Source organism: Alligator sinensis, unplaced genomic scaffold (assembly GCF_000455745.1).
Source record: "Alligator sinensis unplaced genomic scaffold, ASM45574v1 scaffold76_1, whole genome shotgun sequence".
NCBI lineage: Eukaryota > Metazoa > Chordata > Crocodylia > Alligatoridae > Alligator > Alligator sinensis.
Window position 1 is genome coordinate 4,186,912 of NW_005841865.1, and position 14,816 is coordinate 4,201,727.

At 39.7% G+C, this 14,816-nt stretch overlaps 1 protein-coding gene and 1 long non-coding RNA gene across 2 annotated transcripts in view; one reads left to right on the forward strand and one right to left on the reverse strand.

Moving 5' to 3' along the window:
* Positions 1-5,128, forward strand: part of LOC102381443 — a 29,571-nt gene extending 24,443 nt beyond the window's left edge. Inside the window, exon 5 of the long non-coding RNA XR_001358889.2 lies at positions 5,110-5,128. This is a non-coding gene — a long non-coding RNA (uncharacterized LOC102381443). The remainder of the gene's footprint in view (positions 1-5,109) is intronic.
* Positions 5,129-10,807: 5,679 nt separating this feature from the next.
* LOC112548021 (keratin, type I cytoskeletal 9-like) overlaps positions 10,808-14,816 on the reverse strand; it is a 19,468-nt gene continuing 15,459 nt past the window's right edge. The window contains exon 2 of the mRNA XM_025191996.1: positions 10,808-11,559. Within this exon, the coding sequence (XP_025047781.1) occupies positions 10,808-11,559 (752 nt within the window). The remainder of the gene's footprint in view (positions 11,560-14,816) is intronic.

Below are 14,816 nucleotides of genomic sequence, written 5' to 3' on the forward strand. Positions count from 1 at the left end.
CTATGTAGATGGAAGTGATCAAATCCACCATCCAGTTCCAACTGAGGCTGTAAGATCTATTTAATCAAAACAAGAAAGTAGAAGGAAATTAGCAGGGTATCCTGAGGGTATCAAAAGAACTGGGCAGGGATGACAGTCACAACTTATGAAAGCCCTGTAGTAGGCTTGGTGAGTTACCTGGCAGCTTTAAATTCACCTGTGCAGTGGCACCCATGCTCTTCCACAGAGGAAACTCGCATAACAATAAATCAAAGTATGGTACAATGAGGCCCCCAGTAATTCTCCATTGGACCGGGTATGGTACAGATCTATCAGAAGAGAAATCTGCGTTCAAAATAGTTTATAATCTCAAAAGAAAAGTTAGATGTGATGGGAGGGAGAAGGAGTATTATTACAGAAAGTGACACAGAAAAATGAAGTGATTTGGCCAAGGGCACAGAGGAAGCCTGTGTGACCAAGAACTGAATTCGGATATGCAGAGTCGATAATTGAAGCTTGTGTAAAATATCAGTTGCATCAGGGTTAGTTTTTTAGTCTTATTTAAATTCCCCTGTCAGACAAATGGAAGAGATGCACACAAATGTAGTGATGCATGCATACGCACAATAGGGGGATGAAAAAAGGGGAGAGAATATATGCTATCAGGAGCTGTTTCATAAATTAACATGATCTTACAGAAGCTTTCTTTTCATCTGCACCTATCATTCCAATTATGTGAAATATTTGGATTGCACGCCGCTCATTAAGCAGGTCCCATGTTGATCTGACATTTAGTGTGTTTCCCTTGGCATTGATTGACAATGACAACTTTAAAGCAGACTTCATTTTTTTTCCCCCCCAAAGGATAAATTACTATAGAAATTTTGAATAGGACACCGAGCCCGGGTATTTAATGGGCAAAAAGCATATAACTGACAGTTTGTAGGAGCAGAACAATGTGCTCTACCTTTCTCCCATTTCTAGAGAGACCATAATTCCTAGCGCATTAAGAGAGCAGAAGTATAACTAGCAGATGGAGACAAAAATATTGAGATCTTTATTCAGTTATGGCCTCTTCATCCTTCAACAATCAGCAAAATGTTGGGCTATATCCTGAGCAGGTGTAAACTGGAACCAGTATGATAGGTTAGATCTATGTAAATCTTTTCCAACAAGGCAGCCTTTTGGATTAGGTTAGCTGACCAAACTAGCTGAGGTTTTTTTGTTTGCAGCTTTAACTGAACCTTACTCCTGTCCCTGGACTGAGAATCTTCTTGCTGTCTCTGCAATGTGAAATATGCTAGATACACACACATTTTGTTATAGAATTATTTGGTTTTATATTGAAATTGGGAAAATTCACCTGCTGGCAACAACCTGAGTAAAACTCAGTTTTGTTTGCGTTTCATTTTGAGTTTGGGATTCCCAAAATCTGAAGCTCAAATGGAAACTTGAGAGAGGCTGTTCAGTAAAACTGCATGAACTAAACCTGTTAGCAAGTTTTCCAGAAATAGTGCAACTTGAAACAATTAGGCTTTGCTGAGCCCTGCAACATTTAAGTAGTTTTAACTTTGTAATTGAAGTTGGATTTAGCTTTGAAGTAGTATTCCATAAAAATCTTAACTATGAAAATGTACAGACAGATTAGGGAGCTATTCTTTACAAAACCTTTGTTTGAAAATGCACATGAGCTGAAATACCTCCTTCAAAACTTGCTCGACTGAGAAGAGGTTTTTTTTCCGTTGATCTGGAGGAGCGAGAGTAAGTGGAAACACATGTTAAACTCAGATTGGTGACAAGTATGAGACTTTGTGCTGTTTGATAGTATCTATAGGAAACCCTAGAGTTCCATTATCTCAGAAGAAAAGAAAAGTGTATACCCTACAAGATGACAAGCTATATTACATTCCAGCAAAAGCACTTGGTAATTCTTACAATAACTTCCTAGGAGGAAAAATGGAAAGAAGGTTTTTAAGGTAACCACATTTGTAAGTTAACACAAGAATGTATTTTATATCAAATGTGGTATTGAAGCATATATAGCAAATGCTATTCATAAATTAAACATGCTTCTTTCATTTATTTACATACCACTAGGTTTTAAATATCAACTAGACTCTTACCCGCAGCTCAAGATATCTAAATGTCTTTACATTTCCAGGTGCAAATATCAGGATTTTATAATTACTACCTCATTTTCCTTCATTTGGGAAATAGCTGTGTTTCTGAGTAAATTCAGGCTGGCACTGGGATACAATTCCTCCAGGCACTGGGATGAACTGACATGTCTAATTGCTCCACCAACGTCTTGGCATGTATTATTATGATGCATGTTAGGAAAAGACAGTTTATAATGGTCATTTTTTTCCCCTGTGTTTATACAAAGACAGTTGTATAATGCAGAGCTTGTGTAGGTAGAAACAGCACAGCAAGCTTGAACTTGAGGTGTGATCATGACTGAACATTAGAATAAACTCTAAGATAAATTAAAACCTGCGCACATTGTAGATGTCCCTTGTTGCTGGCAGTGCTGTTTATATTTGGAAGCTGAGACAGGCTCTCTGACTGTCTCTATTTTAGGACTTTATATCGTGCATCTCAGCTTCCTAGCCTGGCACTGAGACAAAAGGCACAAAACTGAGGGAGAAAACAATCAAAATTAACTTTGATTTACTTTTTTCTAACCACAATAGAGATTTTGGCTTGCGTAGCAATGTGAGTTACCTGGGAGTTAGCTAGTTAGTGCTGCAGCATGCTAGTCCTTTTGTGAAGCTATTCAAGTCAGATTTGTTTGGACTCAAACCATTGCTGTTCAAGAGGTCATGGAATAGTAAAACTGCTAAATTTAATTTTGGGGCAAAGGCCTGTGATAGTTTGGGTTTGGTTTTTTTTTTGTTTTGTTTTTGTGTTTTTGTGTTTGGGGCAAAGGCCTGCGATAGTTCGGGTTTGGTTTTTTTTGTTTTTTTTTTGTTTTGTTTTTGTGTTTTTGTTTTAAATCTCCTTTGGTTAATTCTTCCTTTTTAATCGTGAACATATTTGCCAAAGGCAGGAGAGCAAATCCAATAGTATCTGCTTTAGCAGGGACTTATTACAAAAACCAAAAAAAAATCAATTGGATCCTAGAAATATACTAATACTGTACATTTAGAAATAAAGTTTACTTTATCTGCAATGGTCAGTACAGCTAAATTGGTTGCAGATGTTTTTGGTCTTCATATCCTCTGGTACCAGTATTACTGCATGTAGTGGGGATGATTGCCATATTGCCAGCAAGCTATGCAGCTGTAGTGTCTGTGCTTACCCCAAAACAATCATGGTCTAGAAGGCTAGAGGCAAGGAACTCTTCATGTCTAATCCTGCTTGTGCCAGTGACTTACTGTGTGCATTTGGAAAAGTCTTTTCACTGTCCTGTGCTTTTGTCTCTTAATCCTAAAAATGAGAATAATATTTGTTTTAGAGCAATGTTGTGAGAGTGGGTTATTTGCGCACACCACTGGAGCAAAAAGCTATGTAAATGCCAAATATTACCCGTGTTTTTCCTTGTGCTGTGCAAAACAAAGTGGGTGTTTAATTTATGTATGCTGCAGAAGACGCCAATGTAAGAGGATATTTTGGACTTTATCTCTCTTTCAGAAGAAATTTCAGGGCATGAATATAACCTCCAGCTATCATGTCCCTTGGGGAGCCAAATTAGATTAGCAAAGATTTTATGCAAAACTTCACTGTTCAGGAAATTACTCTTGAGATGAGCTATGGCTCATAAATTAGTGTCCCAGAAGATAAAGAAGACTATTCAAAACACACCAGCTGTACACATGGTAAAGCATTTAGCTGTCCTCAATATAGCATTAAGAAGTACTGTCATGTCAGATAAGCTCTTCGCTAACCATTCATTTAACACACTGAAAATAATTCATCTTTTATGAAAATTGCTGCCATAAAGAGGGCTGCTGCCAGGCCTTGCCCACTGCCAAAACCCTGCAGCCTAGCTATGCATGAGGTAGAAGACTTCAGAGAAGAATGGGTATGCAGAACTGAGGGACAGGCCTCTTTTCCACCCCCCTTGTTGTGGGAATACCTTTTGTCAGCAAACTGTCTTTCGTGTTTGTGATCTTTGGAAGGGTTTTATTTGCTGATATCTTCCACATCTGGTGCAGCCTTTACTGGTATATTCTTCACATGACCTCTCTGGTGCATAATTCTTGAATCATTTCTTCTGGCTGAATTTTTAGAGAGTGCAGGTGGGCCGCCTTATGTGACAGGTGTACCACTCGGGAAAGGAGTTTTAAAGGGCTTTTGAGTTGGTGCCAAAACTCCATACAGTGCCTTTGTGACTTGCCTTTGATTTGGCTGTGGCTTAACTGTTGTCAGCACCACCAGTTCTGTCGCAATGGTTTGTAGCAATTGTCCGGATCTCATGCAAGCACTTGAGAGGCAGGGCATTATCCGATTCACAATTTCCCCCTTTAGGTAGAATGTTCAGACCTCATGGAGTGAGTTGATATTACTGTAGGAGCTGGCAAGTGTCCATATCACTTCTTACTTGCAGCACAGCTCTTAATGGTTTTATATTCTACCCTGTGCTGAGCAAAGATACAAGGCTGGGACAGCCTGAGCCTTGGAGTGCCTTCAGCAGATAAAACTGGACTGAAAAAATTGCCACTAAGCAAATTTCACTTGCATGAAGCATTTTAAGATGTACTTAGTGTGCTGTAAATGAGATCATTTCATGTTTCCAGATCCCCATTTCATCACCTTATGCATGTCTCTAGGTAGGAACCTAATGTCTTTAACTTTCTGGGGTTGAGAACACTTGGCTACACCTTGCTTCCTGATTTTAAATTTAGAGGATTTATCTGTGAACAAGGCCTGTGGGTTTGGATTTTGTTGCTGGAAAAACTGGAAACAACTGAGGTGGTATTACTAAATCAGTGACGTGTAAAATTAAAAAAAAATCTCAAACAGTGATTGAGTGAAGGTCTTCTACTCTGATTTGGGACCGGTTACACTCACATATCTAAGATGTTCATTTTGTTTCACTTGTAAATGCTGTTCAGATTGTTAATGATTAATTTTGAAATGTTTTGTGAATTTTTTTTAATATTCTTCTGATCTCTTTATTTTAAATAGTAGAAGTTGGGTTTCTGGAACAGGACCCATCTTATTTGCAAGGAACCTAGAAGAGCAAGGCCCAAATTTGGTTGAAGATGCTTGGTGCTACTACAGGATAAATGTATGTTGTTAATCTGACCCAACCTCAAAGTATCTCATTCAAACTGTTGGATTTTCATATTTACAGTGGCAGCAAACCTCCTCAAGGCTGGGCTCTGAGCTGCCACATGACATTTGTCCCTTGACACTTTTATTTTTAAACTTATTTTAATAGCTTTTTTTATGCAGATGTCTTTGAGTTGCACATTTCCCTACTTCTTTATCTATTTACATCTTTGACCGAGTTCTGTCACAAGGTGATAATGTGGGGATTCAGTGGAGCTGGCAAATTCATAGATCACTTTAGGTCACACAGTTGCGCTTTGGTTTCTTGGTTAAATATTTTGTAGCTGAGAATTGTAACCCAGTGTGTACATTTAATTAAAAAAGAGGTTATTACAAAACATTGCAATAATAATTAATCTGTCATCATTTGTGCTAAACTACGTGCCAAGGTACTTTGTGCATCTGGACCTGTGCCTTAGGATAGGAGCCTCAGGCTTGCACCACTGAACTTTATGAAGATAAGAACTTTAGAAACTCGAATCTTGACTTGATAGTTCTTATTTTTCCCATGCACTGATCATTTCTATTAATGCTTCTCAGTCTCGATTTTTATAAATTTCAGCCTTAGCAACCCTCATAAAACAATAGACTTAATTTCTGGCCTACCCTACCTCCCTACCATGACGAGGATGTTTTTGTAAAGCCATGTTAGATGGTTGCCTTTCACCTAAGAAGTTAAGATTGTGGAAACTACACTATGACATGGCAATCATGATTAGAATATCTTTGTAACTGGAGAACTATTTTGAGCAAACTGTACTGGCATTGAATTCTGATTAGTGTGGCTAATCCCAACCAAAGAGGTCCTTCCAATTTTATTTATCGAGAACATAATCTTCACTTAGGGTTACCTTGATCTGTGTTCACTGTCAAACAAAAGTACAGAGAAATACCAGTAGTTGAACAGATACCTGTGATGTCATATGGAAATTAGACATATTTCCATATGACCTAGAGGATTACCTCCCAAGCAACACTGGACATGGATTTGAAGGTTTGGTTTTACTCAGCTATTCAGACTTTTTGAATTATTTGCCTTCTATTATGAGGGAAATGGTGATTTGAGAAACATTTATGAGCTGGAGGAGCTAACAGGAGTGCACCAGACTATTTCTGTTATAGGATGAAAATTCAGAGCACTTAGTAATCAATAATAAAAGCATCTCTTTCTCATGCAAATGAATTGCTTGATTGGCTCAGAGGGCAATTTTTTTTGTGCTCAACTTGATTTAAGGTTGTGTGTAAGATGCTGCCTGAGCCTGTTACAGATAATTTCAATTGCTGGTCTTGCCCTTTGGCTTAACTAATGTTTCACCAACTTTAATGACCCTAATGAATCACGTCTTCCACCCTTTATCAGCTTTCTGTGTTAGGGCATATTTGCTAGGAACAGGAATCTCATCCAGAACTGTTAAGTAACATACACCAATCTTATTTTTGGCAAATGTTACTGGTTTTCTGCCAACTTGAAAATGAGATTGAGGAAGAGGTATAGGGAACCGCCAATAAACAACATTTAAAAAACAAAAATAAGAACTGATTGCAGGCCCAAATATTGAAGTTTGATGGGTCTTTAGGGAGAATACATTTAAATGTACTTCAGAAAACTTTGTTTATGACTTTGCCATTTTAGCACTTTAAAAATAAACCATTTCCTCTGCATTGTTAAAAGTGCATTGGACAATATTATTTCAATTGTAGCCCTAGAAAGGCAGTAGATGCAGAGTCCAGATCAACGCATACAAAAGGTGTTAATACATCTTGGTAATTCATTGGAACCAGTAAGGGGAGCTTTAGATTTTGGATAACTAAAGAAAAATGTGTGACTAGATTTTTCTATACAAAGTTGTGTTATGGTTGTAATCTCTTGTAAACACCTCTTCACCCTCAAATGAATTTAACAAAGAAATGACGATAAAGACAGCATTTCCACGAATAAGTTGACTTCACTGGGCCTCTGAGAGCTATCCACTCAAACCTTTCCAAGTGACCATCGTTCCTAACGAGGTGTTCAAAAGGCTGCTTTAGCAATGCCATATTGGAAGTTACATTTTTGAGCATTGCTCTTAAAAATACCTCAAATATGTTCTTTTTTTTTAAAAAACAAATATGGTTCATTCTCAATCCTCCCCCCTCCCCCCCCATGCACTTCAAAGCCCCTTAAGTAGTGGAGAAATATCAACTTGTGTGTCAAGGAAGCCATCAGAAGCATATGCAGGGCAGTCCAGTGAACACTATTGGCATTTGGGCTATGTCACCCTTATTCAACCAAAAAGAAATTTTGTCATTTAAGAAATTCAGGGTGAGCGTTTCAAAAGCACTCGGAGGTTGGTTTGATTCTGAAGTTATTCTTCAATGAAAGCAGGAATAAACTAATACTGAGCACTTTTTTTTTTAAAAAAAATTCCCGTTTCAAATATTTCATAAGAATTGTATTTGTAACATTGCATTCATTTAATAGTTAATTTAGAAATTGAATGTGTAAGTGTCAGATTTGTTATCTGTGTGGTATCCACCCTTCATAATAGCAGAACTTGCAACATGAGTTGTGTAACAAAAAGGACAGTTTTACACATTGTAGAGAATTGGCAGGACTGGCTGGAGTTTGGAATGATTAAATATGTAAGTCACGTGGATGGATGAGGTGAATTAGCCCCATATGACTGGCCAGCTTTGATTTGAATTAAGCCCAAAAACAATTTTGTTAAACTTACGTACATGGTGAAATCTTCAACTATAATCTTATTGAGATCCTTTATGGCTATTGCTGAGGGTTGTAGTGGCCTTTTTTAGGAGGCTTATTAATTGCTGCCTTGATGTGCTGTTAATTCAGTTATTGTCTGTGTCTTAACATCTATATTCACCTAGAGAGCAGTGAAAAGTAGAATACATAAATCAAACTTAACAAATAAAACATTCAGAAGCGGGGCAAATGCTCTGAGTGACAGCAGAGAATCTGTAGGCAATTGAGTTTACAAAGAATTATTCCAGGATTGAGATAAAAATAACTGCTCTCTTTATCTGAAGCTCAGTGCTTGGGGTTAGGTAAAAGGTCTGTTCTTTAGAAACACTGCAGAGTAATTATGTTGGTTCATTTGATGCAGCAGACTTAGCAGAACTACATTGGATTAGGTTATCCCTTTAAAGCTGCCAGTTGGGCCGAAGATTCAGCCAGTATGTCATATATTATCACCAGTGTGATGTGGAGAGACTCCTTTACAGTTACAATCCTAGAATATTCTATCCATTCCTCTGTGACAGCTGTCAGATGGAAAACAAGACTAAGTAGATGTTATCAAAGGCTTGGTATTCTAGATGGGAAAGTCTTAATGAGGCTAGCAAGATAGCCAGATTGGGATGCTCTGAAAGAACCATTTCATTATTCATTAAATGCCAGAGATGTTATTGAAGACTTCATTTTTTTTTTTTCAAAAACATGAAATAATTATTGAAATGCTTCTACAATGTTAATGCTCGCTTACAAAATCTTAATGCTTTTTCTATTCCTAAATGAAAGGGGGAAATGTTGGGAGGGGATAGGTGTTCTACCTTGCAAGCAAAAAATCCCCTAAATGCTGATTTACTTATGTTTTAAGCATATAAAATTCCTTTACTCTCCGTGACAAGTGTCAGATATGGCTATGATGATAACAGGATAGATCCGCACCACAGCAAAGTGTTCTTTCATCTCTTGGTTGCGTTTTATCAAAGGAGAACACAGTGCACAACTTCTAGTTAGGAGGCATCCCTTTTTTCTTTGTTCCTGCTTGTTCAGAAAACCAATATGATCAGACTGAGGTGGCAGACATAGACGTTCTTCATCACTTTTTTTGCATCTTTTGGGGACTGTGGATCTTTACTCTCTTATCCTCATCACCAGCTTTGGCAGTGGTCTGCTTGATGTCAGCTTGAAAACTGCATCTCTAATGAATGTGGTCTCCATGGCCAGACCCAAGGAGATGCTTTAGCCTAGAAGGTTTTGTACAAATATTATGTACTATGGAAGAATTTCCCACCTCTGTTCAGACATCATCTGCTGAGCTGTACTTCTGTTTTGCCTCTGTCTTGATTTAAAAGGCTTGGACTTAAGAACTGTAACACAGTAACTTATTTATTGTGTTTTTTAATGGGGGTACTGCCCTTCATTACAGCCAGCACATTGTCCTCGGGTCTTTAAACTTGTTTAAATTTCCCATTCCCCCTGAAACATCGACTTATTCCACCTTTTCCTTGAAATGTAAGTCCCAGGGACTGCCCTTTTTCTTCCTTTCAGGGTGGAATGTATTTACTTGTTGATGAATGTCAGGCAGCTCTTGAGCAATTTTATAAGCCTTGAGGGTCACCTTCATTCTAGCTGTTGGCAAAGTTAAAGATTTTGTGCAGCTCTAGAGTTTTGGGTAATCCCTACATTTCTGCTCATTGCGACACACCAATTTTCATGCATTTCCTTCCCTCCTACATATTCCTGTTTTGATATTAGCAGCTAGCATTGTCTCATAATTGAAAGTCTTATCCAGTTAATTACCATGCCTGCATTTCTTACTATTGGTATTTATTTTGCTTACAGCAGTTTTAGCAAGGGGATAAAAATGCCTTCTAATTATGGTTAAACAATTGAATTAGCAAATTTTTGCTGAATGAAAGGATCATTTTTCTCTCTGTGCACACGTATACGTTCATGCACTTCCAACTAACTCTATCGGGTTTTAAACATGTTAGAAACAGTCCTTGTTCTAAAGAGTTTTCCAGTCTGAAAGATGAAAGTGGATTAAGCATGAGGGGAATAGGATTTCCAACCTTGAGCATTCAGAAATTGGGAGTCCTTCTGCTACCCTCCAGCTCCTCCAGTAGTGATATTTTTCATCTTTATTTGTTTTCCTTTTGGGATCTGAGCCTTTAGGGTTCGTGATCTTCTGTTCTTCTCCACAGCCATGAAAAGGCAGCTATCTAAAACTGAAAACTGAGGTGGGCACATAATCACATGACTCCAAGAACTAGGGCTTTAAGAAATGAAACAAATATTACAAAATGCTGATACAAGGAGAAGGGAGTAAAATACCTAAGCAAATTATTCTGGGTATTTCATAATTTTGTGGGTGGGGGAGGGGGGGAATTTTATTTAAACTTTTTCTTAGTACCGACCAATCTAGTGGGTTGTTTTTTTTTCGGACAGAAATGGACCTTGAAAAGGATTAAATATGCAAGCAGTGGTTACTTAGATTTGTATCAACTTGTTATCAGTTGCAATGCCTTTCACTAGGCCTGTGTGAAACGGCAGGTATTTGATTCAGATTTGGATGTCGCTGATTCAGAGGGACAGTGATTCAATTTGGTGATTTGAGTCACTGTCCCAATTTGCTTCGGCTGATTTCGAATTCGGAGATTCAGCCATAGACTATGTACCCGCCTCCGCTCTAGTAGGTGTTCCCGCGCCGCCTTCGCCCGAGCCCTAGATCTTGCGGGCCCCGGGCTTACGGGTGGACCCCGGAGGCTACTCCTGGGGAAGTCAGGAGGACCCCTGAACTCTCCTGCCACGACTTTGAATGTAACTTCAGTGGGGGGGTCCTTCCTTGGGGTAGCCCCTAGAGTTGGCGCAGTCCCCCGCGGGTAGTCCTGGGGCTCCGTCCTCCCCTACACCCTGGCCACTGCTGCTTACAAAGCGGCCGGTTCCTTCACTGGCTCTGCTGCCTGAAATGCGGCTGGCCCTTCTGCTTACAGCACAGCCGGCTCCTCCACCGGCTCTGCTGCCTGCAGCGTAGTCAATTTCTTCCCTGGCTCCGCTGCTCCCAACGCTGTCGGTTCCTCCACCGGCTCTGCTGCCTGCAGCGTAGTCAATTTCTTCCCTGGCTCCGCTGCTCCCAACGCTGTCGGTTCCTCCACCGGCTCTGCTGCTTGCAGCGTAGTCAATTTCGCCCCCGGCTCTGCTGCTCCCGACGCTGCCGGTTCCTCCACTGGCTCTGTCGCCTATAACACAGCTGGCTTCTTCACTGGTTCTGCCGACAGTGTCAGAGCCGGTTCCACTGCCAGCACGGCTGCCGGTTGTGCTGCCGGCTTTCTCGGAGCCCGCTCTGGCTCCGCCCCTTGCACTCGCTGCAGCTGGGTGCGGTGGCTGATCTGCTCCCCGCAGGAGTTCACTCCCCTCGTCTCTTCTCATCAGTAGCCCCGCTGCCTCAGCGGGGCCGCTTTTTGTTTCTTCCGGGAGGCATCCTCCGCCCCCGCTGCTCTGCCGCAGCCGGATAAATGCCCAGCTGATCACCCGCACTGGCTTCCTCGGCGTACGTGCCTCCCCCGGCTCTTCTGGTTCTGCAGGAGGTAAGTATGACTCCTTGCTGCCCCGGGGTTCCTTCGGTGTCCCAGCTCCCCTGGGACAGACTATAATGAGGAATCACTAAAATACATATAACTCTGTCCTTTATTTTGCAGATTATGATGAAAACAGCAGGGATGGTAGCCCCTTCTGAGGGCATGAAGCCTGCCAAGTTTCAAGGAGATAGGTACAGGGGTTTCTTGGACAGTGACCCTCAAACTGTTGAAAGCAAAACTCATATCACTTGTGTGTGTTAAGGGGTGTAGGTAGTAGCCGTGTTGGCAGACAGGTTCTTTGGGTCAATCTGATATATTTTATTAGACCAACTGAATAGTTGAAGAAATATATCTTAGCAAGCTTTTGGGTTTAAAAACCTTTTGTCAGGCTGAGGAAGGATCTGCAGTTGGTGTGTGCTTTCTCCTGACTGGAATGAATAGTAAAGAAGCCAGAGGCTGGTATGCAGGCAAGAAAGTCAGTCAGTAGAAATGTAAATTTGAGGTGTTGGGGGGTGAGAGACAGGCTGGGAGGGGTGTGTGGAAGGGGGATGTAGCAGGTAAATATTGGAGAGGTACCCATAGAGTCAGAATGTAGGCAGGTTATATTGTGTCACAAATCCAATGTCTATATTGAGTCCATGAGGGTGTTTTTTTGTATCCAGTAGGCTGATGAAGTGAAGTTCATAGGCTCATCTGTGAAAAGTGTTTTGTACATTTTAAACAAGCACTGAAACTTGCTAACCTCATCACCAGAAGCAAACTTCCTACAGCCCAAAACTTGCCAAATGGATCCAGACCATGCCATGACAAGAAATGTAAAACCTGCCAATATATCTCCAGTACCCCCACAATTACTACACTCCACAACACAGCCATGACCATTCTGGGATCTTACAGCTGCATCTCCAGAAACGTTATAGATCTCATCCAGTGCACCAAATGCTCTGATGGAAAATACATAGGAGAGACCAAACAATAGCTGCGCACCAGAATGAAAGCACACCAGATATCTATCAAAGGCAAGAATACCCAATTATCTGAGAGGCACATTTCTCACAAGAAAACCAGCCTCTCTCCAATCTCACAGTCCTGATCCTCAAAGAGAATTTAGTCTTCTCCGAATTGAATTGGCTACTGAAGCTTCGCACAGCCCTACTTTTCACCCTAAATGTGGTCAAACCCACTAGATTCTTGCCCTTAGAATCTATGCAAATAAAACTCTGTAAGGTCCATTTGTCATAGCATGCATTTGGATGCAAGGACTGAGCCCTGCAGTTTTGTCTGCATACTACATAAATCAAATAGGTAAGTTTTAAACAACAGTGCTACACAGTTAGGCTTTTTACCTGTTATGTACGATATGCATCTGTGTTAAAAATTCTCCAAATAGTCACCATATTTGCTACTATTTATGGTGGCCCTGCGCACCTGTAAAACCAGTCTTCTCTTCCTTATTTTCACCTACAAACTAGTTGCCTTCTGTTTTTACTTCTAGGCAAGAAGCAACTGGTTTGCTAGTTCGATCTTTCTTTTTAGCAGGAGCAGATCACATGGGAGTGCCAATTTACTTCAGCAACACTTGCACGATCTATTTTATTTTGTCATCTTCAAGTTCAGTGTTATCATGTGTCCCATATGAGTAGTTTGATTTCTGCCCTTCATCACAAATGATGCATTTTGACACTTTTTTTACCATTTAAACGAAATAAAAGAATAGTCACTTCCTAAATATCAATATTACATTGTTGCCCTTAATAAATAGTGTGAAAATAACATGTGGTTTGCACTTGGAGAGCATGTTACCACTCCTTGGTTCCATAGACCCCACCTTGGCCACTCATAATTTACTCCCATCTTTTTCAGTCCAACCTCTCTTTTCTAATTGTTGGTAATTTACATTTAAGAGAATTAAGGTCTCCCTTGATAATATCCTTCCATCATTCATGAGCTCGAACCGTAGGAAATAACCTTCCCAGAGGAGTTTAGTTGGTCAGTCTTCCATCGTAATAATAGGAGTGGAAGGGAACCCAAAGGTCCTCTAATCCACCCCCATGTGCAGAATCAGGATAGTGTATCAAATCATGCATTGCTTATAGGAGTCACTAGGATTTGACTGTTTATGATGCTTGGTTCTTCACGGATCTCTGAGTTCCTTGCAGTTAACTAGATATAAATGCTTGGACAAGAAGATGTTACTATAACAATTGCTTTAATTGCAACTGGCAAGTATTCAGGCAGTATCAGTTTTCCATTGGCTTTCTTTTTCAGTTTATTCTCTGGAAGTATATTAATTTCCTTTTAATATGTTGTTCTTTTCTATCAAAAAATGCAGCTTGGTGTAATGAAAGTTAAGATTTTCCCTTTCCTCTCGAAAAACAATACATAATCAATCGCAGATTCTAGCAGCACTTTTCTTCCCCTGTGAAATGAAAATAATGCATCATCTTCATTTTAATCTCGTATACATACACTGTTTTTGAGGTCTGTTTTTAAAAATGTGTGCCAGGAAAAATCATGGGTTTAGTTACTTTTTAACAAGAAATCTTGACCAACTTAAATCTTTAAAATCAATATTTAAAATGTATATAATGGAAGGAAGTTATTTCCCCTTCCACGCTTCTCTAGAGAAGATTACCCCTTTAAGTACTGTTTAAAAAATAAATAAAAAAAAAAAAAAAATTGGTCAATCTATATCGAACAGTTTGAATGATCCTAAAATGCCCACTGACTTCTGTCAAGAAAGACCAAGCTTCTTTGGACTTTAATGGTGGGAGGAGAAAGCTCATATGACATAAATATAGAAATATTGACATTGTGAAGGTTTACAACTTAATTTTGCTTAGGCAACCACCCATCCAACCCTTTGGGGCTTAGTGGAATGACTTACATCTTGTACCACTATGGAGTATTATCCTCCATCTCTGGTAATTAGTTAGCCTTGGGTAACACTTCACTGAATTATTAATGTTACTTATTGCTTCACACCACATTTAGTTCCTGAACCCACCTACACACATACCAGTTGCTGCTTGGTCGATTTTGATGACAAAAATAACAAATTGAAACCATAACATTTGTTTACTCAGAGCACATTAAGCTGGTAGTTATCAAATAAGAACTGTATTACTACCTTAAATTACCTTGAAAATAAAATCAATAGCTTATTTAAACACAGACCAAACAAGAAAAAAATTAATTGCCCCCAGGAAGGCCCCTAACAAGTTTCATTTAGAAAGAAACAAAGTTGATAAAGTAGG